The sequence below is a fragment of the Ailuropoda melanoleuca genome, chromosome 4, assembly GCF_002007445.2.
Source record: "Ailuropoda melanoleuca isolate Jingjing chromosome 4, ASM200744v2, whole genome shotgun sequence".
NCBI lineage: Eukaryota > Metazoa > Chordata > Mammalia > Carnivora > Ursidae > Ailuropoda > Ailuropoda melanoleuca.
The window spans coordinates 94,816,241-94,842,240 of NC_048221.1; the positions used below are offsets into that span (position 1 = coordinate 94,816,241).

Consider the following 26,000-nt stretch of genomic DNA (forward strand, 5'->3'; position numbering starts at 1 on the left):
CTAAATCTGAAATAAAAAAGAAATTTCATGGAACAATCCAACTTCTTTCCCTTTCTTTTATCTGCGAAGTCATAATTTTGCATTTAGAATAAGCTGCTTATATTTGGGGTGTTTATTTGGGAAATGCAATTCCATATTAGTACGTATACTCTAGATGATGGTGGCAAACTATATAGCCCATGGGACAAATCTGGCCCACTGCCTGTCTTTATAAATATTGTTTTATTGGAACACAGCCACGTTCACTCATTGCTGTATTGTCTATAGCTGCTTTCACACTGCAACAACAGACCTGAATAGTTGTGACAGAAACCGTATGGCCTGCAAAGCTTTACTAAAATACTTTACTATCTGGCCCTTTTAGAAAAAGTTTGCCAAATTTTGCTGGTTATTTGGTTCCCTCTTACCAAGAATGGAGAAACAAAATATCAAGTGTAATAAAATTACAATTCAAAGTTTTTCTCCCTTATCCACCAAAACTACTCTCTAACAATATAATGCTGAAACCAATAAGACATTCCTTTAACGTTATCAGAAAGTCAAAAATAAATCTTAAGAATTTAAAATAAAAGAAAAATAATTTCCCAAGGAAAACTTATTTTTCCAAGTCTCATGAGTCTAGGTATTAAAAGTGTATAAATTTAAATACTTACACACATATATACCTACCCTACAATTTGATTAAAATACTTCCTGTAGCCATCTAAAGTTTCATGCTGCAACAAAGGAAAGAAGAAAAAAGTTATTCTTTCTATTTTGATACATTAAGACAAAGTTAAAATCAGTTACTTAACTTCTTAAGGCTCAGTTCCCAAGACTAAGGTGAATGTAACAATAGTACCCTACCTTATAGGGTTATAATGAGGATGAAATGAGATCATTCATCCCAGTACTTAAAACAATGCCTGACACATAGCAATCAATAGATGTTAGTTGCTATTTTCTTACTGTCACATCCACCAAAAATGATCTCAGAGAGACAGTTAAAAAAAAAATAGTACATATGCAAAATAATGAACAGCTGTCAGAAAAGAAAAGTCAGAAATTGAGAAAAGTTAAGTTGGTGATCCTACCATGTTAGATGGGGGCTGCAGCACCAAACGGGCCTGTTTTCGCCTCTGTTTCCGGTAGTAGTTCTCAAATGTTTCCCGGGCACCCTGTAAAATAAATAAAAGGAAATGGGTTGACACCAATCTGACCAATTATTCTAGTATTTTGTGGGAAAAGAGAAGCTCCCAGGTCTGGAATTGAGGCAACCCCACATTTCTCAAAATCTGCTATTTTGACAATGACAATAATCATAGAAAAAAATAAAAACGACTATTACCATTTATTGAACCTTACAAATCCTGTAAGAATGGAGACAAAAGATTCTTAAGAGGACACTACCAGAACTCAACCACCAACGCACCAACGCTGGTTGCTGAATCAACTATCACAAACTCACAAGAATGAAGACAAATCAACATTCTCATAAGAGCAGTTGAGAAAACGTTCCTTAAAAACCTCACAGAACATTCCAGAAGAAAAATGTTCAGAATGAAAACCAGTCTCAAATGAATCATGAGCAAAGGGCCAGGGGGAGGCAGGAAAAAGGCAGAAGCAGAGAACAGTAAATCAGTCTTCCCAGCGAGCACATAATCAAGCACAGGATTAACAACAAAAAAGAAGAAACAAAGCCCTGGACATTCTTGGTGCACAGTTTCTTAAATTGAAAGGTGCTCCAGAGAACAAGAGCTGGCTCATGAGCTCTGTAACTAGGTTGAACAGCATCTTCTCAAAATTCATGTCTTTCCTGGGACATCATAATGGGACCTTATTTAGAAATAGATTTACTTAAATTAAGATGCAGTCACGCTAGAATAGGGTGACCCCTAATCCGAAATAACTAGTGTCCTTAAAAAAAAAGGAGAAAAGACACAGAGATAGACACACAGGGAGAATATCCTGTGACAACACCAGCAGAAACTGGAGCCACATCACACAGCTACAAGCCAAGGACACCAAGATCGCCGGCCACCGCCAAAAGCTGGGGAGAGGCAAGGAAGGATGCCACCCAGAGTTCCAGAGGGAGGATAGCCTTCTGACACCTGCTTTTGGATTTCTAGTCTCTAAACTCGGGACCAAATAAATCTCTGCAGTGTAACCCAACCAACCTGTGATACATCGTTACAATAGCCCTAAAAAACTAATATAACTCAAAGCTTTTAAAACATGACACCCCCTCCCCCCGCCTCTGCGGGGCGCGTGGGTGGCTCAGTTGGTTAAGTGTCTGCATTCTGCTCAGGTCATGATCCTGGCGTCCTGGGATCCAGCCCTGCATCAGGCTCCCTGCTCAGTGGGGGCTCCCTGCTCAGTGGGGGCTCCCTGCTCAGTGGGGAGTCTGCTTCTCCCTCTCCCTCTCCCTCTGTTCCTTGCTGGTGCTCTCTGTCAAATAAATAAAATCTTTAAAAAAAACAAAAACAAAAACAAAACATGATTTCCCCCCTTCATGACTAAATTCTACTCTGAGTCTGAGACTTTTCTAAAAAATAAGAGTAGAAATGGAGAGACAGCATGCACAGTGGTTAAGAGCACTGATTTGGGAATCAGCTGATTATGTCATCGTTCAAATCGTGAGTCTGCTCCTTTCTAGCTCTATAACTCATATGACCAGCTGTATAACTTTCACTAATTTAACTTCCACCATTTATTCAGCTTTCACTAACAGATGTGCTATGGTGTTCCCATCTCTAGAGATGTCGCCCTCATCGTTCTCATGAGGATTCAGATAAGTTACAAAGTTTTTAGAACAGTGTCTGATAATCACCACTATGCATGTGCTTATTTTTTTAAAAATGAGATGAAATAAATCAATCATGGAAATGAAAGTCTTGCCCATGCAAAAAAGTATAAACTCCACGCAATACCTAAGGTTCAGTTTCGTTCACCTTCCCAAAAGTCTGAAGAATCCTATTCAACATGACTTCTCTGTTAGATCCCTAAACCAGAGAAGTTGATTTAAGGTACTAAATCACACTAACTCAGCCTAAACTCAGGGGTTGGCAAACGTTTCCTCCAAAGAGCAGGATAGTAAATATTTTAGGCTTGGTGAGCTCTACTGTCTCTGTTGCCACTACTCACCTCTGCTGTTGAAATGCAAAAGCAGCCACAGACAGTACATAAAATGAGTGTGGCTGTGTTCCAACAAAATGTTATTTGTAGAAACTGAAATTAGAATTTCATGTAATTTTCATCTGTCATGAAATCTTCTTCTTTTTATTTTTTTACCAACCATTTAAAAATGTAAAAGCCATTTTGAGTTCACGGGTCACACTGAAACAAGCAGCAGGGTGGCCATGGCCCATGGTTTGTTGACCCCTGGTGTAGCTTAAAAACAAAGGTTTTAAAATGCTAACGTGATTATAACTGTAGACACCTGAGTTTTTCCTGCTATAAAATGAAATCAAACATTAAGACAGCTATTTCAAGGCTTTCTTATTTCTTAGTCTATAAGTTAATGAGGTAGCAAATGATTCTATTTAAGAAATAAAAAGTGGAAACTGCCTGTTGGTTTGTTAAAGTTATTCCCCACTTGTCACCATTTCACAGCATAGTGGTATTATTAAATGTCAATTACATTCCGCACACACTGAAGGGCTTTTCATTTTAAAGTTAACAGCCCTAAAGGCCCTTTATTATTCTTGTGTGACATTACACATTCAACATTCATCGGAGCCAAGATACACTTAGCTGAGAATTTAGGAAAAATCTTTTCTCAAATTAGACCATTGTATAATAATTTAATTATTTGTTGTAAAAGATAGAAAATATACAAGACGAAATTCTATATAAAAACCTATCATAAACCTCTACTTAGTTCTAAACTAGATACAGTTTTGCCTTTCAAATATTCATTCGACAAAATAATAACACAAAAAAAGATGAATTTATCTAATAATTCTGGCTTCTCCATTTACAAAAATGAGTTAGATTTTCCCTAGTGGCTGCTAAATAAATTCACCTCTGAGTATTCTATTTCCTCTGCCAATTTTGTCAATTCAGTGCTTACAGGTGGAATTTGAAGTAGACGTCTGACCAGTTCAGCTGAGTGCCTGTCTTTTTCCAAAGAGATCAACGACAGATGAACTATAAAAGTTTGCCACTTCAGTTTCAAGCTCCTCTAATCATTAACATTAATTTAAAAAAAAAAACCCCAAAGACCAGTGAAAGTATAGGAAATAGATATAAAATAATAGCCAGTGAAAAGTTGCTTTAGTTTGTTTTCATTTTATGTCATTAGTATTATAGTGGTCCAAAGGCTTTGTAATAATTAATTAACACACATAATATCATACATACAATAAAGAATAGTTCTTGTCATCATTGAATTTATAGCCTATGATGGAAAACTAACAATTAAATAAAAAATACAATAGAATCCTATGGATTGGAGAGGGTGTGTGTGTGTGTGTGTTGGGTGGGAGGAATGTCAGAGAAAGCTTCCCAGAAAAAAAAAAAATGCCATTTATATTCATAGTTGAAGAATGAGTCAGAATAAGCTACATAAAAAGAACGGGAAAAATATTTCTCATAGAGACACAGAGGTTCAAAGAAAAAAGGCATCACGCATCCCATGAATTGAAAGAAGTTCTTCATGGCAGGACCTTCAGAGTGTAAGGGAGAGGAATGACAAGAAATAAAGGCTGGAGGGCTTTGTAAATTTTGTTAAGATATTTGGACTTCAACTCTAGAGACAATCAGAGCTTTAGACATTTGTAAGTTGCAATGTACTGAGTAGAATGAAGAAAGGGAACATTAGATACAAAAAGATCAGCGTGAACTTGATATATATTTAGGCGGTAGAAGCCGATGATTGATTGGATATTGGTGGTGAAGGACAGAAAAGACAGCAAGCTAATGTGAGTTTTCCAACCTGGGTAACTGGCTTGATGGTGGTGTCATTTAATGAGAGAGAAAACATAAGAGCAGGGATATAGTCAATTATTATTCATGGATTCCATATTTGCAAATGTGTCTACTTGCCAAAATTTATTTGAAACAATCAATACTCATGCTGCTTTCGTTGTCATTCACAAATGAGTACAGAGTGTTGAAAACCGAGCTGCACCCAATGCACAAGTTCCTAGCTAAGGTCAAATAAGCCAACACTCTGTCTCCTTTCTTCAGTTCTGATACTATAAACAATTATCCTTTCCACAGTCATCCAGTGCCTCATTCTTTGTATTTTTGTGCTTTTTAAAAATTGAGATATAATTGACATATAACATTATATTATTTTCAGGTGTATAACACAGTGATTCAGTATTCATATATATTGCAAAATGACCCTCACCATAAATCTAGTTAACACCTATCACCACATACAATTTTTTTCCCTTGGGTTGAGGACTTTTAAGATTTACTCTCTTAGAAAATCTCAATTACCCAATAAGGTATTATTAGCTACAGTCACCATATTGTACATTATAACCCTAGGACATACTTATTTTGTAACTGAAAGACTATTCCTTCTGATCACCTTCACCCAACTCTGCCATCCCCCACTTTTGGCAACCACCAATCTCTCTATTTATGAGTTCAGTTGAGTTTTTTGTTTATTTGTTTAGATTCCATATATAAGTGAGATCATACAGTATTTGTCTGTGTCTGACGTATTTCACTTAGCAGAATGCCCTGAAGGTCCAGCCATGTTGTCACAAATGGCAAGATTTCATTCTTTTTTATAGCTGAATAATACTCCTTTGTATATATAGATCCCACATGTTCTTTGTCCATTCATCCATCAGTGAACACTTAGGCTGTTTCTACATCTTGGCTATTGTAAATGATGCCACAATGAACATAGGGGTGCACATACTTTTTCAGTTAGTGTTGTCATTTCCTTCAGATAAATACCCAGAAATGAAGCTGCTGGAACATATGGTAGTTCTATTTGTAATTTTTTGAGAAACCTCCACACTGTTTTCCATAGTGGTTACACCAATTCACATTCCCACTGACACGCAATAAGGGTTCCACTTTCTCAACATCCTCACCAACACTTTTTATTTCTTATCTTTTTGCTACTTGGCATTCTAACAGCTGTGAGGTGATACCTCATTGTGGTTCTGATTTGCATTTCCTTGACGATTAGTGATGTTGAGAACCGTTTCATGAACGTGTTGGCCCCCTGTATGTCTTCCATTTTTGTGCTTCTTTTTGGTGACTTTGCTATTTAAAGGGCCCCCAAACATAGTACTGAAGTGCTGCCTGATGTTCCTAAGACTTGACACTTGTCAAGAAGACAAGATGTGCCTTACAGAGAAAACACATTCAGATAAGCTTTGTTTGAGCATGAGTTATAGTGCTGTTGGCCATGAATTCAATATTAATGAGCCAACAATGCATATTAAATATGATATCTTTAAAGAGAAACACACATAAAACAGGGTTATGAATTGATTGGCTGATGAAATGTTGTAAGCAGAAGCTCACAGGAGCCTAATCCCGTATTTCCCCAGCAGCAACGGTTCGGTAATCATTAACTCAGTGTTCACAGTGACCTTATAAAATATAACTAACAAGAGGAACAAGAACTGATTGTACATGAGGAGATGGGTGATAATGACTCTGTAATCAACATGTCTAGTTTGTGATTTCTAAGCTCTAAGTGTTCGGGAGCAGGCATATTTGGGTCACAGCTCAGGTGAAAGGGCTAAGCTAAAGACAATAGTTTTCAGAATCGGGAATCATGGGCAGAAGGATGGTAATCTAAGCTTAGGGAAAAAATGAGATAATCTAAGGAATATCTATAGAATTTAAGTACAAAAGGACCTAGCACAAAAACCCTCAGTGACACCAACAATTAGGAAATATTTGTCTCTTGCCTATAATTAAATATAATTTTAAATGTCACCTACTTAGAGACGACTTTTCCACTACTCAATTTAAAATGGGAAGTTTTGCCAGGGCACCTAGGTGGCTCAGTCAGTTAAGCAGCTTAACTCTTGGTTTCGGCTAGGGTCATGATCTCAGGCTTTTGAGATCCAGCCCCAGGTTGCTCCTTCAACCCCCCAATCCACCTCAGGCTCCGTGTTCATCCATACTCAGCATGGAGTCTGCTTGGGATTCCTTCCCTCCTCCTCCCTCCCCCCACTCCCCCACTCGCACGTGCACACGCACTCGTGCATGCTCTCTCTCTTATTCGCTCAAATAAAATATTTTTTTTTAAAAAAAGGAAAGTTTTGCCTAAAACACAGCCCTCTTTTAATTCTTTGCAGAGCACAATCTCCATCTGACATTATGTTGTTTATTTGTTTATTGTGTCTCCTCTCATTAGGATGCAAGCTCCCCAAGAACAAGTTTACTTGTCTTATTTATTGTTGTGTTCCCAGCCCCTAGAACAATGCCTGGTATAAATGGAACTCAATATACATTTGTTTGAATTAATGATTAAAAGGATTAATAAAATATTAACCAATATTTTCTTTCAATGCTCCATTTTTATATTTACTCTTTACCTGCTAAATTGCAATAATCATATCTTTGTAATTTTTCCTATTCATCTCATCCTGCTGTTGTTCCACCTTCATTTATTCTTTTAAAGATTTCTGTTCCTGTTTCATTGAAGTTATGCTTTCTTCACGCCAAACAATTTTCTAAAATTTCTTTTTGGCTCCTGTAGAAAATCATTCTTAGAATCACGTTTCCTCTGAATTTTTAGGATGATGTCCCTTGTCCCATTTTATTCAGGATGTTTTTGCAGATCTCACATTTTGTTTTGTATTGTTTCATTTTCTCAACTGCTCTGTTTTGAACAATAGAGCTCTTTCTGGACCAGTACTTTCTTCCAGGCTTGTTTTGTGGTTTGCCCTGGCCCATTCACCAACCATCTGGCTATAGATCTAATATCTTTATGGAAGCAACAATTCATAGCAGGTTGATGTGCCCAGGTCCAAAGCTGTTTCAAAGTAAATCCACAAACTGGTTCCAGTGGCTAGCAAGCAACTGGCCTACAAGTTCACATAAAATATGGCCGAACATTTTTTATGTTTAACTCTCTGAACTTCTTGAGGGAATGAAAACCACGATAATATAGGGTTTAACTCTCTGAACTTCTTGAGGGAATGAAAACCACAATAATATAGGGTCTTCCTGTCTGTGTTCTCGTGCAGCACTATTGAGTATTCTCCAGCACAGGATAAACTTTGCTGCCACTGAAGGTCCCACTTTCCCCCTCATCCCACACTCTGGCAGTCTTATAAAGGAGAATCTCTACACAGTACAGGGGTAGACAACTAATATATTCATCAATTCAGGATTGTATTTCCAAGCCAGATGAGCCAGAGTGGAAAAGGCATAAAGTATCTTCAGATTTTTAAGGTTTGCTCTGTGTATGGTAGCAAAACACACATCACTCGACAACTAGGTTTCTCAATCCATTCAATCAGCCTTAATGTTGGGAGAAAAGTTTATTCAAATTCAGAAAATGTAATGTTAATTATAAGTCTTCTTTAATAATGGTGTTGTAATTTTTTAGACTTTTATGCATCTAAAGAATTTTAGTGGAAGTTAATAAAGGCTTAGAAACTAAATAAGACTTTGCTTAATTTTTTTCTGTTAAGTGTATATATTCCATCTGAAGTTCAACTGAAATACAGGAGTTTATATCATTATAAAAAATTCTCTGCAACAATTTTCTTCTCACTCACTTGCAGAGCAACTGCACAAAAAGAGCTAAATGATCACAGAACATATTCTATTTTTTCTTAACTCTAAAACAGAAAGAAATACTCCCCAGGTTCTATTGACCTCTTCTTCAATTCACTGGGTGCTTTCTTTTCTAAATTCATATTTAATTTAAATACTATATCACATCCTATGATAGCTTAGAGGAGAGTACTAATGGTCAAATTCCCCAAAAGCCATTGCCAATTTCTTAATTAGTCCTACCACTAGAATTAACCAGGATATAACCCACTTCTCTTCAGGCTATACTGAAAATAATTATTTTGTTGTTTTTTGTTTGTTTTACCTTTTGTTTTTTTTAATATTGTCTCTTTTTAAAATTATTAATTATAAAAGTAAAATATGTGACTTTTAGAAAAATCAGACAATAAAGGTAAGGCAAAGAAAGAAAATAAAGGTCATTGATAATCCTATTGCCTGGAGATAACTACTATTTACTTTTTGGTGTACTCCCTTACAGACGTTTTTCTATCTTAAATAGCTATTTCACATACTCACATATGTACATATACACACCTAAAAAGAATCCTATTGTTCATACTTTTTCACTCTTTTCTTTTTGCATGCAAAAATCTTTTCTCAAACATCATAATTTCGTATGATCCACTCATTGCACAACACTGTGCCAACTTTCTTTCTTCAAACACATGCTATAAATTGTCATCATACAAATGCTGGATCTAACATGGGCTTTCAATAAATGTTTAAAAATAAAAATAGAAATGCAAGTGATAACTTTGAATTCCCCATGTGTCTAGGCACTTGTCTGGATATAAACATAGGAAACACACACAGCATTGCCACTCAGTGTGGGCAAATGAGTGAGACTTTTTGTTTTTGTCTGTAAAAGTGGTAAAATTTATTGCTAACAAAGCTCAAAGTCAAATTTTAGCTGCTGTCAGTTTATACACATACCCCGGTAATCAAACAAGTCAGGATCATGGGATCCTCACTCTTGAGCGGCCGGCGGGGGGGGGGGGGGGGGGGGGGGGGGGGGGGGAGGAAAGACCAGATGAAAGACCTTTCCGTGAGTTTCTTTTTCTCCATTAAAAGTGACGATGTATACCATGTGCACAGATGCCCTGAACTTCTCATACAATTACTGAGCCCCATGCCTCCAAACAACAGTACCACCTACATGTCTAGTTTTGTGGAAGAAAAAGTAAAACTTTTGGTGGACAATAATATTTCATATGGGCAATATGTCTAAACAACAGACAAAAAGAGGACAGACCCATCTTCATTTAATATTTACTGTGCCATTATTTGGCAAAACAGCTCTTCCTGGTAGAGATTGAAATGGGGTCTACTGGAGGGTGGGCTGAGTCCTTCTCATCCACCACAATAACTGAAAATTAACCCTTGGATTAAGAAGCAGCAAAGGACAAGTACACAAAGAACAAGGGAGGGAAATGGAAGGAGGGAAGCACACACCATTGTTCTTCTGGCTTCGCCTACAGGAAGCAATATTTCCATTTGGTCTTGGGCAAAGCCTGTAATTTCACCACCCTGACTGCAGCTGGAGAACTCCCTTTCAACTGTCCCGGCATCCAAGTGAAGACAGGTTTATTCAGAGTTTTAAAAAAACCAAAAACCTGAAAGGGCCATTTTAATTTGCTTCCATGTGAAAAGGGGAGCACTTTTCATAGGGCCCCATAATGACGTTCAGCGGGATATAACACTTCACCATATGGCTAATTTGCACAGCAGGCCCAAAGCAGGATTTTCTTTCATTAGAACTGCCCTAAAGATCAGACTACAGAAACGTGTGTAAAGAACAAACCCAAGATGCCCCCTATTGCTTAAATCTAGAAACATTCGATTCCCAGATGTAAAAGCCCATTCAGAGAGTTCCCATGACAAGGTCATTCAAGAGTCGTAGAGGCGGTATGTGTCATAGCTCCACTTACATATATTAGGGCTTTGAAAATGTCTAAAATTTAAAAGCCACAAAATTTTCAAAACACCTCAAAAAAAAAAAAAAACCCACTATATATGGAGGTAGGATAATAGCTCTGGTAGATAATTTATTATTACAAAACAAAACAAAAACATTACTTTCCGAATGCCCGAATTCTTGATATCATTCATTAGCTTACAAAATAAATCTACATAAACTTTTGACCCTTTTTGAAGAGAGCAAAGGCAGTCTAACGTTCTAACAGAGTCCTGTTTATTTTTAAGATGGCCCTTATAACTTATGTTTGTCTTGGCATTTCCTCCTTCTGCCATATCCCAAGCCTGAACCATAGAAAAGAACATCCCCTCCGGGAATGACAGAGTCTACAGGATTTAAAAAAAAAGAAAAAGAAAGAAATCTGATGTCTAATGATTATGGAGTAGTTGAGTCTGTGCTTTTGAAGAAAGTAAACATTATGATTAACAATCTTGGGCTTTGTAATTAGCTTCCCCCTTCCAAGAGAGAGTGTTAATTTATTAAATATTTTAACAAAGGGTCTTTTATTATCAGATTCAGTTTGGCTGGCTCCTTTCATAGCATTACCAATTACAACCAATAAAGCTTTAATTGATGACTACTTTTTATAACCTTTGACCCAAGATGATAAACAGTTGTACTTTAGAAGCGAAAGGGTAAACCTCAAAGGGAACGGTGTCTTAATCATGCTTAGCAAACCAAACTGCTTAAAATTACAACCTACCTACCTGGTTAGAACAAAAACCCAGACTTCCTCCATGATTAAGATAATTGATCAGGAAAAGATTTGGATTTCACTTTTAAGATAAGTGTCCTTTTTGTTAGGGAAACCCTAATTAAAATTACCTGCATATAACTGTGTACCATAATGTGCTAATTGTAGATTATAATATGATTTAATCAATTTGTAGACAATTAGCAAGTAAATTTTAATATGTGACATAGCTTCTAATATAAAATAATTGAAATGCAAGTTATTTTACTATTTTTTAAAAAGACACTATAATTTAAATTATATCCCCCCAAGTCCCATCATTTTATTGAGCAGTACCTTTATAACACCAGCGACTGTTAGGAATATGTGAGCAAAGAAGTAAACCAAATTAACTGCCTAACAATGAGACATCGAAAATTCTTAGAGAATTGGGTGCCTACACATGACAAGCAAGGAGAGTCATTCCTTTAATTAGAGTGAGATAATGAGGTTGTCTGCATTTTCTCCAAAGAACAATTCCCAAAGTTGGTAGTGTTCCAAAGATACTATTCAACTGCCCAATTTCACACTTGCCAATTTTTAAGGAAAGTCTTTTCTAACTCACACCTGTCAATCTTTTAAACTGAGAAGGTGCTGCATAATTTGGAAGTTTAAAATTTCCCAGACAAATCTCTTAATCTGTGTCATGTTGCCAAAATGAATAGGGAGGGCCTCTGAGCAATTACTAAAGAGCTAATAGTAAAATGTGGCATCTAAAACTGTAAATGAAAATAATACCATCGTGTCACAGTGGTTACCCACCATCACTTCATGGAGATGAAGACAACGAAGACACCGTTAATTGTCCTCACACTGCAAGTTCTGGCCTAACAGAAGGTACGGTGTAAGATTTTATATAAAAAGAACGAGGCGTACAGCTTTTAAGTGACTTCTCGTGTACATAAAGGAAATCAACGCCAGGAAAAGCAAAAAAATCTGAGGTTCAGTCGAAGTATTTTATAAATTGAAAGAGCTATACACGTTATTTTTATGATATATAAATGTATGTAATGGCTGTTTTATTAAAGACACATGGCCACTCTCTGCATTTCAAAATCAAATTTGCCACACGCCCAGAAAAAAACAGCCCTTTATATAGTTAAGTGAGGATTGGGGAAATTTTGTATAAATAAATCTATGCTTTCCTCTCCATTAACAGATGCTGTAAAGAAACAGACAAATTTAAAATCTAAGAATACAGAAATAAATCATACTGAACTTCAGATGTTCAGAAAAAACAGGCAGAATATCTAAAAACAAACTGGACAAATATTAAGCTGGTATTTGCTAAATAAATAAATAAATAAGAAGAATACAGAGTAAGAGAAAAAAGGAAACTCTAAGTTGAACAAAATTTGCTTCAATGCCAATTTTCTAAATTAAACTTTTTATTATGGGAGAATTATAGATTTACACAGAGTTAGAAGAACTAATAGAGACAGATCACATGTGTTTTTACCCGGTCCCTCCAATGGTAAACATTTTAGGAAAGTACAGCACTGAACACAATCAGGATCCTGACACTGACACAGTCAAGGTCCACATTTCCAAAACTACGAGGGTAGCTCAGAGTCTCCTGTGTATAGCCATATCCACTTTCCTCCATCCCTACCCCTACTTAACTTTTAGTAAGCACTAACCTACTCTCCATTTCTATAATTTTGTCACTTTCAGAAGGTTACATAAATGGAATTTTACAGTATGCAACCTGTTGAGATGAGCTCGTTTCACTCAGCATCAATCTCTGGAGATTCGCACAGGTAGTTGCCTCTACCAAGAATTCTTCCCTTCATACTCCTCAGTAATATTCCATGGGAAGGTATAAATGTACCAAAGTTGGCTGAACCATTCGCCTACTGAAGGACATCAGGGCTGCTTCCGGTTAGGGGCTGTTACAGATAAAGCTGCTATCAACTTTCATGTACAGCAAATACCTGAACTAAGTTTTCATTTCTATGGGATAAAAGCCCAGGAGGGCAATTGCTGGGTCATCTGGTAATTACATGTTTCACTTTTTAAGAAAATGCCAAACTGTTTTCCAGAGTGACTGCACCACTTTACATTCCCACCAGCGTCCTCACTGCCATGTGGTGTCGTCACTGTTCTGACAAGAGTGCAGGGATCGCTTCGCTCACTATGGCTTTAATTTGAATTCCTCTAATGACTAATGATGTTGAGCATCTTCTCATGTGTTTATTTGCCATCTGTATATCTGCCTTGGTGAATTGTTTCTTCGTGTCTTTTGCCCATATTCTAACTGGCTTGGTGGGTTTTAAACTGTCAAGTTTTAAAAAGCCTTTGTACATTCTAGATACTGCTCCTTGGTTGGATATGGTTTGCGGATATTTTCTCCCACTCTGTCCCTTGTCTTTTCATCTTCTTAAAGGGTATTTTGCAGAGCCAAAGTGTTCTATTTTGATGAGGTCCAATTTTATCAAGTTTTTTCCTCTATGGTGAGCGCTTCTGGAGTAAAGTTTAAGTACTCTTTGTCTTCCTGGATTCTGAGGATTTTCTCTTATTTTTTTCTTAAAAGTTTTAGTTTCACATTTCACATTTAAGTCATGATCCACTTTGAGTTAGTTTTTGTATAAAATGTAAGAAATAGCTCACTTTTTTTTTTTTTTTTACTGTGGATGTCCAATTGTTCCAGCACCATTTTTTGAATTGCTTTTGCAATTTTGTAAAATACTTTTGTGGGCCTAACCTATCTCTGGATTCTCTACACCGTTCCATTGATCTATCTGTCTATACCTCTGCCAATACCACACAGTCTTGATTACCGTTAACCATATAATAAGTCTTAAAACTGAGTGTATTAATTCCTCCCACTTTATTATTCTTTTCAAAATTGTTTTAGTTATTCTAGTTCCTTTGTCTTTCCATCCAAATTTTAGAATAATCCTGTCCATATCAACAAAAATCTTATTGGGATTTTTTTAGGGTGGGGAGGGACAGAGGGAGGAGAGAGAATCTTAAGTGGACTCCACACCCAGCACGCAGCCCGACATGGGGCTCAATCTCACAACTCAGAGATCATGAGCCGGATGCTTAACCGACTGAGCCATGTAGGCACCCCTTATTGGGATTTTGATAGGAATTTCACTAAATCTGTGTATCAACTTGGGAAAAATTAATATCTTTACTGTGTTGAGTCTTCTAATCCATAAACATACAACAGCTTTCCAATTTTTACACCTTTGTTGATTTTATCCATCAGCATTTTGCAGTTTTCAGCACATGAATCCTGTACATTTTTTAAAAATTTACACTTAGGCATACCTTTTTTTATATTTTAAATTATATTGTACTTTTCATTCTGGTATCTATATGCTCATTCCTAGTACATAGGAATACAATTGATTTTTGTGTATCTTATATCTGCCACCGTGCTATATTCACTTATTAGTATTAGGTGGTCTTATCTTGATTCTTTGGGTTTTTCAACAAAAACAATCATGTTCTTTACAAATAGGTACGGTTACATTTCTTCCTTTCCAATCTGTATGCCCTTTATTGCCTTTCCCAGTCTTAGTGCACTGACCAGAATGTCTATTCAACATAAAACATTATGTTGAATACGTGGTGAGAGCAGACATCCTTGCTTTGTTCCTGATCTTAAGAGGAAAACAGTCTTTCACCATTAAATAAAAAGTTAGCTGTAGATTTTTGCACAGGTTCTTTATCATCTAAGGTTTAGTCAGAATCATAAATAGGCTTGAATTTTGTCAAATGTTTTTTCTGCATCAATTGATATGATTATGTGATTTTCTTCTTTAGCCTGTCAATGTGGTAAATTATACTGATGGAGTTTTAATATTAAACCGGCCTGGCATACCCTGAAAAAAACCCTACTTGGCCCTTTTTCTCCTTTTATATTACGAAATTCTGCTTAATAATATTTTGTTAAGAAATTTTACAACTATATTCATGAGGGATATCGGTCTATATTTTTAGTTTCTGTATTATCTTTGTCTAGTTTGGGCATCAGAGTACTACTAAGCTTCATAAAATGAACTGAAAAGTGCTCCTTCTACTTCTATATTATGGAAGAGACTATACTGAATTGGTGTTAATTCTTCTATAGCTGCTTTGTAGAAGTCTCCAATGAAACTGCCTGGGCTTGGAGATTGAAGACAGGGGTTTTTAAATTGAAGACAGGGGCTTGGAGATTGAAGACAGTTTCCTTCCTAGTCACAGGGCTATTCAAATTATCGATTTCATATTAGGTGAACTGTGACAGTTTGCATTTTTCAAAGAATTGGTCAGTTTTATAAGTCCTCAAATTATGGGTGTAGAGCTGTTCACTGTATTCCCTTATTATCCTTTTGATATCTGTAGTGTCTATATCAATATATCCTTGCTATCCCCTATCTTATTCCTGATATTGGTAACCTGTTTCTTCTTTCTTTTTTTTTTTATCAGTCTTGCCAGAGATTCATCCACTTTATCAATCCTTTAAAAAGAGAGAACTTTCAATGATTTTCTCAATTGTTTTCTTCTTTTCAAAGTTGCACTGATTTCTGCTCTTATTATTTCCCTTATTCCGCTTGCTTTGGGTTTATTTTTTGCTTTTGTTTTTCTAGGTTTTTGAGGTGAGAACTTACATTATTGGTTTGAGACTTTTTCTCTTTTCTAATATATGTAAGTTAGCACTATAAATTTTCCTCTTGACACTGCTTTAGCTGTGTACCACAAATTTTCATTTTCATTCTGCTCAATATATATTTTTACTTCCTTTGAGACTTCCTCTTCGACCTTCTATTACATAGTAGTGTGTTATTTAGTTTCAAAGTGTTTGGAGACTTTCCTATTATATTTCTGTTACTGACTTCTAGTCTGATTTCATTGAAGTCTGCATATGATTTCAAATTTTGTTGAGGCCTATTTTATGGCCCAAGACACAGTCTAACTAATATATGTTTTGTGGACACTTGAAAAGAATGTGTATCCTGCCACCTTGTACAGTGTTCTATAAATGTCTATCATTTTGTTAGTTGATGGCACTGCTGAGTTCTATACCCTTGATGATTCTCAGTGCAGTTGTCCCGTCAATTTTTGAGAAAGGGGTTTGAGGGCCCCAACTTTAATTGTGAATCTGTCTTATTCTCCTTTCAGTTCTAATAGTTTCTGCTTCACAATTTAGCAGCTCTGTTATTTGGGGCATACTCATCTAGGATTACAGGTCTTCTTGATATAATGGACCTTTCTCTGTGGTAATTTCTTTTGTTCTAATGTCTACTTCATTGATACTAATATTGCCAATTCCACTTTTCTTTGATCAATGTTTGCATGATGTCCTTTATTGATCCTCTTTTTTACTCTCAGCCTCCCTATATATTTGAAGTGATTTTCTTATGACAGCCAATAGTTGGGTCATGTTTCTTAATCCACTCTGCCACTGTCTGCCTTTTCATTGGTGTTGTTAGATAATTTACATTCAGTGCAATTATTTATATGTTAGGGCTTATGTCTGTCATTTTAGTTTTGGTTTGTTGTTTTTTAACATTGGTTCTCCTTGTTTCCAGTTTCTTTCTTTTTTCTGCCTTCCTTGGGTTACTTGAATTTTATTCAGAATTCCATTTTTTTAATCTAGAGTGTTTTGCAGTATATCTCTTTGTACAACATTTTTAATGGTTATTCCAGGTATTACGTTATATATATATATATATATATATACACACACACACACATAACTTATCATGGCTACTGATATTGTCATTTCACTAGTCCCAGGGAACTACAGAAATCATACTTCCCTTCATGTCTTTACCCTTCTCCATTTATAATGTAACTATCTTAAATATTTTCTCTACATACTGTTAGAATCAAATCAGAAAGTACTGGTAAATCAAATTATCATACTTTATAGATACTCTAATAAGTACAGAATATACATTCTTTTTAAGCACACATTGAACATTTACCAAATTACACTATATGCTGGACCATAAAGAAAATCTCCAAAGATCTCAAAGTGAAGTCTACAGGGTATATTATCCGACTCCAATGGAAATGCAGAAATCAATAACAAAAAGATAACTAGAATATTCCAGTCCTAAATGTTTTCTCGAGAAAAGAGCTTCTGGTCCATTAAAAAATACTTGTATAAGAACATCAGAGTAGCTTGATTCATTATAAGGCCCAAACTAGAAACAACCCAAATGTCCATCAATATCCATAAAATGAGAAACTACCCACAATAAAAAGGAATAAACTCCCAATTCATGCAACAACATTCACGGATCTCAATAACATTATGTTTAGGAAAACTAGCTAGACACAAAAGAGAATATGTTATATGATTAGCTGTATATGAAGTTCAAGAACAGGCAAAACCAATCTATGTTACAGAAATCAGGAAAGTTTACTTTGTGGGAGAAGAAGGCTAATAATGACTAAAAAGGGGCAAGAAGATACTTCCTTTGGAAATGGAAATGTTCTATTTCCAGATCTGGCTGAGACTTACAAAAGTGTATACGTATGTTAAAACCCATTAAGTTACACACTTAAAATCTGCACACATTTTAATATATGCAACTTAAAAAAAATAGGGAAAAGGACTGATTTACAAAATAAATTTTAAATTTCTACAAATCAAAAGGAAAGAAACAAAATTAAAAAGCAAATAATAGGGGCGCCTGGGTGGCACAGTGGTTAAGCGTCTGCCTTCACGCTCAGGGCGTGATCCCAGTGTTCTGGGATCAAGCCCCACATCAGGCTCCTCTGCTGTGAGCCTGCTTCTTCCTCTCCCACTACCCCTGCTTGTGTTCCCTCTCTCGCTGGCTGTCTCTATCTCTATCGAATAAATAAATAAAATCTTTAAAAAAAAAAAAAGCAAATATTATATTAAGAAAACATTACAGGTACACATCAGACAAAAAAAAAACTACTTACCTGAATAAATAAAATATATACATTCCATGCACACACAAAAAGGAATGAATGGCCTCTAAACATTAGAAAAATGTCCACAATCAATAGTGATTTTTAAAATGCAAATGAAATTCATAATGTACCTTTCTTTTTTACCTATCAAATCAGCAAAAAAAAAAACAAAAAAAACAAAAGACAACACCCAATATTGCTGAAAATATGGTTAGACTGCACTTCTATGTTCTTTTGTTAAGGAATGCAAATTGTTAGAACTTTTCTGAGAGTTTAGGTATCAGGAAGCTTAAAATGTGTATGCCCTTGAATTCGCTTCAATAATTTTACATAAGTGATAATCAGGTGATAAAAAAATGTCTAAAATATGCACAGTTGAAAGAATTTGGATTCAGATTCTAAAAGTATGGGTTAGAACCCTGGTTTACCCCTAACTCTGTGACCTTAAGCAACTTACTTACTCTTTCTAAGTCTCAACTGCTTTGCCTGCAAAATAGGGATATTAATATATATACTTGTCAAGGTTGCTATGAGAATTAAATAAAACAATGTATGCAAATCATATAATATGATGCCTAGTATATAGTAAGTATTCAATAAATGGTAACTATCATCATCATCATTATGTGATTAACTCTACCTGGAAGAAGTAAACTTATACAGAGGAAATAAAAACAATAATGTTGGGTCTACATTTAACATGAACAGATGTTTGTGATATGGTATATGTTAATGGGAGGAGAAGCAAATCAAAATCATAAACAAACACACATAGTACAATTAAATTTTTGTAAAAAGTATATCAAATATGTTCAAAGAATAACATCTGCAAAGAAGCAGACCAATATTATGTAGAATTGTAATTTGGTTTCCTCAAATTTTTGCATTTTTTCAAAACCGGGAATAATGACTAAATTTAGGGGGGGAAAATGAAGTTATTTCCTTAGTTCCCTTTTATCAAAGGCATTACAGTGTCCGTTAACTGATCCTACCAGCTCAGTTGCAGAAAGAGCCTAGAGGAGACAATGGTGGAATGGTGAGTACAGAAACTACCAGATGCCAAGATAAAGAACACAAGAAGACAGGGGGAAGAAGTACTCTCTCTGAAGTGGATAGGTGAGAATAGAAGTGGTTAGAAGTAACAGTGCTGGCACCTGGAAAGGAACTCACCGTCCTGGTAGCAGTAAGATGACTGACCATACAACTAATACTTTGTTGACCTTGTCATCTACCACTCCTGGCTACAGACAAGGTGGCTGGCCGACGACTCCTCCCTGTGAATGCCAAGCATGCAACTCTACAATAATTGTGTGGGATGATTTCAGGCAACAGAAGGCAACCTGTACAGTAGAAACTTTTAACAAAAGACCTTTGAAATAGACAAGTATCTGAAAGTCTCCCTTAAAAAGGTAATAAAGCCATGCCTGGAAAGGGGAAATTTTTGCTCTTTGCTGAGTGGGAGGGCCCAAATGAAGTCTGATCCTGGAACAAACTGCACAATAACCTGGCATTATGAAGGGCTATTTGGCAAGTCAAGGAAGGATGATCCACCCAAAGACTAGTCCAGAATAAGTCTGGCTCTGCCTAACTTAGCGTTGGCAGGGATCCTTTTAAAATAGTAATATTAGCACCTGCCCCTCCCCTCCCGATTTTCCCAAGCTACGTCTAGAGTGAAGAGCCAGGAGAGGGCACAGGGTAATTTCTAATTAAAAATAAACCTTTAGGATGAACTGTAGAGAGCAATCCCAGCAAGGTGAACTTTTACATAGCAGTTACAGAACACTGACAGGCCTAATGAGACCTGGTGTGACGACACTAACACATTATTAGAGCTCCTCATTACTCCCAATCTAAGGGGCAAACTATGAAATAGAGTTTGCCCATCTTCTCTCTCCACCGCAGTTATTTTTCTAAGCCAAACCAATGTGGTTTATGTGACTGTCTTTCTCCAGGTCCTTATATCTGATTTCCAAGTCTTTGCCAGTATTAGAAGGTAGGGCATGACTCTTATTTTTAAATACTTTATTTATTTTTCCAGAAACCACCAAGAGCATTGCTTTCTTAATTAAAAATTTTATAAACAGTTCCTTCTCCTCAAACTTCAAAGACCAGATATTAATGCAAAACAATGCCAACGTGTTTACTTTTTCATAATACTTTCAGAATGTATTGTTATGGAAAAAGCCCTTTTCCTTACTTTAGAGCACTTACCCCTGCAACTAAAACATTAATGATACAGGAAAGTAAAAGGTTTTCAAATACAACTCATAAAATCAGACTTGGCTCCTAGTTTGGCCAATCACTAGCTCTGTGATCCAACAGGCAGATCAATTAATCTCGCTGAACCTCAAATCCCTCAACCAGCATGACAATATAAGACGCCCACTGCGAAACCCGCCTATTTTCAAACTGGTATCTTGAGGCTCAAGTAGGATGAAGTGTGTGTGAAAATGCCGTGGAAAAAAACTCAAAACCCCAAACTTGAAAGGACTCAGCAGCTTGGGATGCTGACTACAGAACAGCTTCAGGCTACACCTGATACTGTCCGAGAAGAAAGACAAAACTACCCTTTCTTCTAATGAGGATTACAGTCTGATCCTTTTCTGTTTTTGTACTTTCAAAACCTATTTGAAGAGGAGATAAATACAGTACTAAAAATTAAGAAGGATCGTCTGTGCTTGCAATTTTCAAAAAGGATATTTCACAGAAGCCGCAAGGAAACAAATATTTTTAATTATAGAAAAGAGACAATGGACACTGAAATAATCTATGCTTTGGGTTTTAAAAATATAGTAAAATTTTCTTGTAAAGATCATATTTTAACTACATACTGTGTAAAAATAAACCCCAGCCTAAGAGGCTTGATGAGGTAGGGGCTGGATTTAAGATTTGAGGAAGCTGGGGCGCCTGGGTGGCTCAGTCGGTTAAGCATCTGCCTTCAGGTCAGGTTATGATCCCGGGATCCTGGGATCGAGCCCCACATCTGGCTCCCTGCTCAGTGGGGAGTCTGCTTCTCCCTCTGTCTCTCCCCGCTGCTCATGCGCGCTCTTGTGCTCTCTCTCAAATAAATAAATAAAATCTTAAAAAAAAAAAGATTTGAGGAAGTAGAAGAGGCAAGTTTATACATGCTTAAGAAAAACATGTATTACAAAGAATTAATATAGAGCAATCACTACACCTATCATGTGCTTTATAAAAACAGTCTTATTATATCATTTATTCTTCTCAAAAGAGTATATTTTCCTATCCCTGTAAGCAAACTGAAAGCCAAAGTTACAAAGTTCACTGAAAGCAAGAAAACTTCGTCTGATACCAGCTCATGTTATCCTAATTACACCCCCCTATCCCTATGCAGGTTTTTTCTGTCTAGTTCCATAATCTGACAGAGGTAGCTTTTTTTTCCCCTTCTCCAAGAATGGGTGAAGGTTTCATTCTGAAACTCTCCCCTCCCTCAAATCAAACTTCTAAAACTAAGTCATACTAAACTTCAGGGGAGGTAGACAGCCTAATGTGGGTTCAGGAAGCTTCCATCAAAATTGTTTTAACGAAGAAATGTCTTTCACTCATTGACCACAGATGAAAAGCTTAAAATGAAAACAGAACACTTGCTAATCATTATCATTAACATCTCTTTCCTTCTTTAAGAACAAGAACCATCTCAACATCTTCCATGCTTACAAAGATGCTGAGACTTTCAGCGAGGAACTTTTTCTTTTTTTTTTCAAGCAAAGAACCCCTGATACACCCCTTCAGAGTCTAGAATGCCAACTGGTTTGAAACCTACCTAGAATAAAATACATATGCAATAAATACTTGTTGAGTGAATACGGTGATACTTAGTTTCTTGATATAGTTGTTTTTCTTTGAAAGAGTGGCCTTTAAAGAATGTATGGTGACTAAAATCTGCTTTATGGACACTAGATGTGTGCATACTCCTTGCTATAAGCATCAAATTCTTTTCTATTTTGCATAGCCTGACCATGTACATCAATGACCTTAAAAAAAAAACACAGGTTTTCAAGTAGCACAAAAGAAAAAGAAGAAATACACAAAACCTTCCACCTGTGCTTTGTGACATTTCTGCCTAGATTTTTTTTTTTTAAGATTTTACTCACTTACTTAGAGAGAAAGAAAGGGAGAGAGCAAGCGAATGACAGCGGGGGGGGGGGAGCAGGCAGAGGGAGAAGCAGGTTCCCTGCTGAGCAGGGAGCCCAACGTGGGGCACAATCCCAGCACCCCAGGATCATGACCTGAGCCAAAGGCAGATGCTTAACCGACTGAGCCACCCAGGTGTCCCAATTGTGCCTAGATTTTAAAGGTAGAAGTGGTGCTAGAGGAAATTACCAGAAGCCATTTGAAAAATCCTAATGGCATTTCTCTGCTACCATCACATTCAAGTAGAAACAGTTTAGAGCAGTCTTATTAGGGCATCACTTGCAAAGACTTGATTTGGTAACATTACCCTAGTTCAAGACACACTATTGAGGTATGCAGTATTAGACCTTTTTATTTTCTTTTATGCCCCATTCCTGATCCTATTCCCCTTACCAACGCAGGTACCCACTCTAGTACATAGAAGACATGTCATTTAAATGAAACTTTTATATTTATATTTATTATATATTTATTTATATAGAGATGTGCCTTTGAAGTAAGTATATATAGTGGTATCTTATGGGCTTAGTTTATATAAATGACATTGAGCTATCAATTACACTGTTTCTTACTTTGATCCTCCAGCACTGTATTTCTGAAACCTTTATATATTGTTATACATAACTATTGTTCATCATTTAAAATAGCGTGGTATATGTTGTATATTACATTCAATCATATGTAAATACCGATTTTACTCATCAGTCCCGCAGTGATGAATACCTAGATTGCTTCCACTATTTTCTACCAGAAACAATAACAAAATCAACACCGTCATAAATGTATTCTTGTGGAAATACAGTTGAGCTTCTTGTGGGGTATGGTCCCATCACAATGTGGCCTCAAGTCTTCACAGCAAGCCACTAGCCTCTACATCACAGCAACTTTGTATGAATTAGAAAAAGAGTTGCCAAGTTACCACAAACTTCCTATTGGATTTGCTTTAATTTCATTGATTTTACAAATTAAATAAGGAAGAAATTGACAATTTTACAATGTGTAGACATCCTATTCAAAGAGTATCTCTCTCTTCATTTATGCAGTACTTCCTAAATGTCTTCTAATAGAATTTTGAAATTTTTACAATAAAGGCCTTATTGTACAATTTTAAAAATCTATCTGTCTTCTTTCCATTTTACTTTTTTTTTTCTTGGCCTAGGACCTTAAGAATAATGAACACAATGGGTGGTGGTAGGCATCTTTGAATATCTGTCTTTGTGTTCTTCCTGACTTGTTAGGAATCTTTCTAAAATGTACTCATTAAATACGATCTTTGCTGGGGATTGTTTAGAGTTGCCCTTTGCCAAATTAAGAAACTTCCATATATACTGGTAGTCATCTCATATCTATATCAACTTTTCTTGAATGTAATAATATGCCTCATACTTCTTGGACTCTCCTCAATGTCTAAGACATAGGAGAAACAATATATTCAGGCTGACTGGGCTTTTCCCCAACAAGCCCATTGCAAAAATGTGCCAACACTAGGTAACAACAACAACAACCAAAAAAGAAGGAGGAAGAGAGGAAGAAAAGAAAAAAGAGAAAGAAAACAGAATGATATTTCCCATTACGGAGCTGGACTCATCTGCATGTATAGGATGCTTCTTGGCTAAAAATCGTTCTCCTACCTCCTGCTTAAGCAGCTGTACAGCAGAAAGTCCATTTGTTGTTTCCCTCCCTGAAAGTTGCCTATAGCTTTGCTCCTCATCAGGACTGCTCCCTGCTGGGGCCTCAAGTCACAGAAGCCCCTACAGCCCTAAAAACCATACCATGGTTGAGACTTAGATTAAAAACTTTCCCGAATTCATACATGCCACTAATACCCAATATGACCTACCTAATGAAAGACAAACTAAATCTAAACCATGCAACTATGATGACAAAAGATGTTAAGAGTGCCACAATCATTTGCAGCGGTCCAACACTGGTATATATACATCATAATGTATACAATGAAGATTTAGCTTCAAACTTCTAAAAAATAAATCCATCTGTAGGGCACTGCAATACTTATATCTTGGCAGCCTTCCCAGGGCATGAAAGAACCAACATTTCCAAGACACAGCCAGGCAGCCATCAAACATTTTTTCCCAGTCCAATCTCCTCAGAGCAAAGTGCCCTGTAGATTTCAGCAACAAAAGATAATCTTCACAAATAAGTATTGAACATTTTACATCATCTTGTACTGATTTATAGTTTGATAAATGACTAAATGTTCAAGATTAGAGGTGAATTTTTTCTTTCATATTTTAAACCCATTATATTATGCAATTACCATGATCTTACCTTCCTGTAGCTAGAACAGTTATAAAAAAGGAAGGAGAGGAGAGGAGAGGAGGGGAGGGGGAGGGGAGGGGAGGGGAGGGGAGGGGAGGAAAGGAACAACAGAGACTTTCCTTAACATTTTGGTACCAAATATAAAAGTTCTACCAGATTCATGAAAATATTACCATTAAGATTTGTGGGTCATACTAATCACTTTTACAAACATCACCTTGTTATTAATGAATCCGATTGCCCAGAGAAATTCACCAGGGTTCCAAATTTATTCAGAAATGATATACCAAGAATTTAACAATTGGACTAGAATTGGTATTTTTAAGCTGTACTGACCATCATCAAAATTGGTGGGAAGGGGAAGGTGTAATAATCATGACTGATATTCTTTCATAGAAAATGTGGCCATACTAATACTAGGGGCACCTGGGTGGCTCAGTTGGTTAAGCGTCTGACTCTTGATCTCAGCTCAGGTCCTACTCTCAGAGTCATGTGTTCAAGCCCCACATTGGGCTCCACGCTGGATATGAAGCCTATTTAAAACATAAAAATATAAATAAAAACATAAAAACATACTAATACTAGAAATGACCAGAATCACTTCATGATAAGAGAGGAAAAAGTACTCAAGGTTTATATACATTATTTCATATTTGATGAGCAGCAATGTTCTACAGAAATAGAATGCAAGCCATAAATGTGAGCCACACTACAATTTTAAAATTTTCTAGAAGACACAGTAGAAAAGTAAAACACAGGGGCGCCTGGGTGGCACAGCGGTTAAGCATCTGCCTTCAGCTCAGGGCGTGATTCCGGCATTATGGGATCGAGCCCCACATCAGACTCTTCCTCTATGAGCCTGCTTCTTCCTCTCCCACTCCCCCTGCTTGTGTTCCCTCTCTCGCTGGCTGTCTCTATCTCTGTCGAATAGAGAAATTAAAAAAAAAATCTTTTAAAAAAAAGAAAAGAAAAGAAAAGTAAAACACAGGTGATGTAAAATATCTTACGGTCCTTTTTTTGCAACAAGCCTTTGGATCTGGTGTGTATTTTACACATACAGCACATCTCATTTAGGATTCTCCACGTTTCAAGTGCTCCAAAGCCACATGAGGCTAGTGGCCATCCTACTGAACAGCACAAGTCTACGTCATCTGAAACAGAGATTCAAGCCAAAGGCAGAAGGATGGACCATGTGCTCTGCAAACGATAAGCATGCGATAAATATTTATTGAATAATGAATGAAGTGAAGAAAGTGAGAC

At 36.5% G+C, this 26,000-nt stretch overlaps 1 protein-coding gene across 1 annotated transcript in view; it reads right to left on the bottom strand.

Annotated features, from left to right (window-relative positions):
* Positions 1-26,000, bottom strand: part of EXOC6B (exocyst complex component 6B) — a 569,711-nt gene that overhangs the window by 288,457 nt on the left and 255,254 nt on the right. Inside the window, exons 9-10 of the mRNA XM_034657278.1 lie at positions 1,074-1,157; positions 670-716 (exon numbers count right to left, since the gene is read on the bottom strand). Of these exons, the coding sequence (XP_034513169.1) occupies positions 670-716; positions 1,074-1,157 (131 nt within the window). The remainder of the gene's footprint in view (positions 1-669; positions 717-1,073; positions 1,158-26,000) is intronic.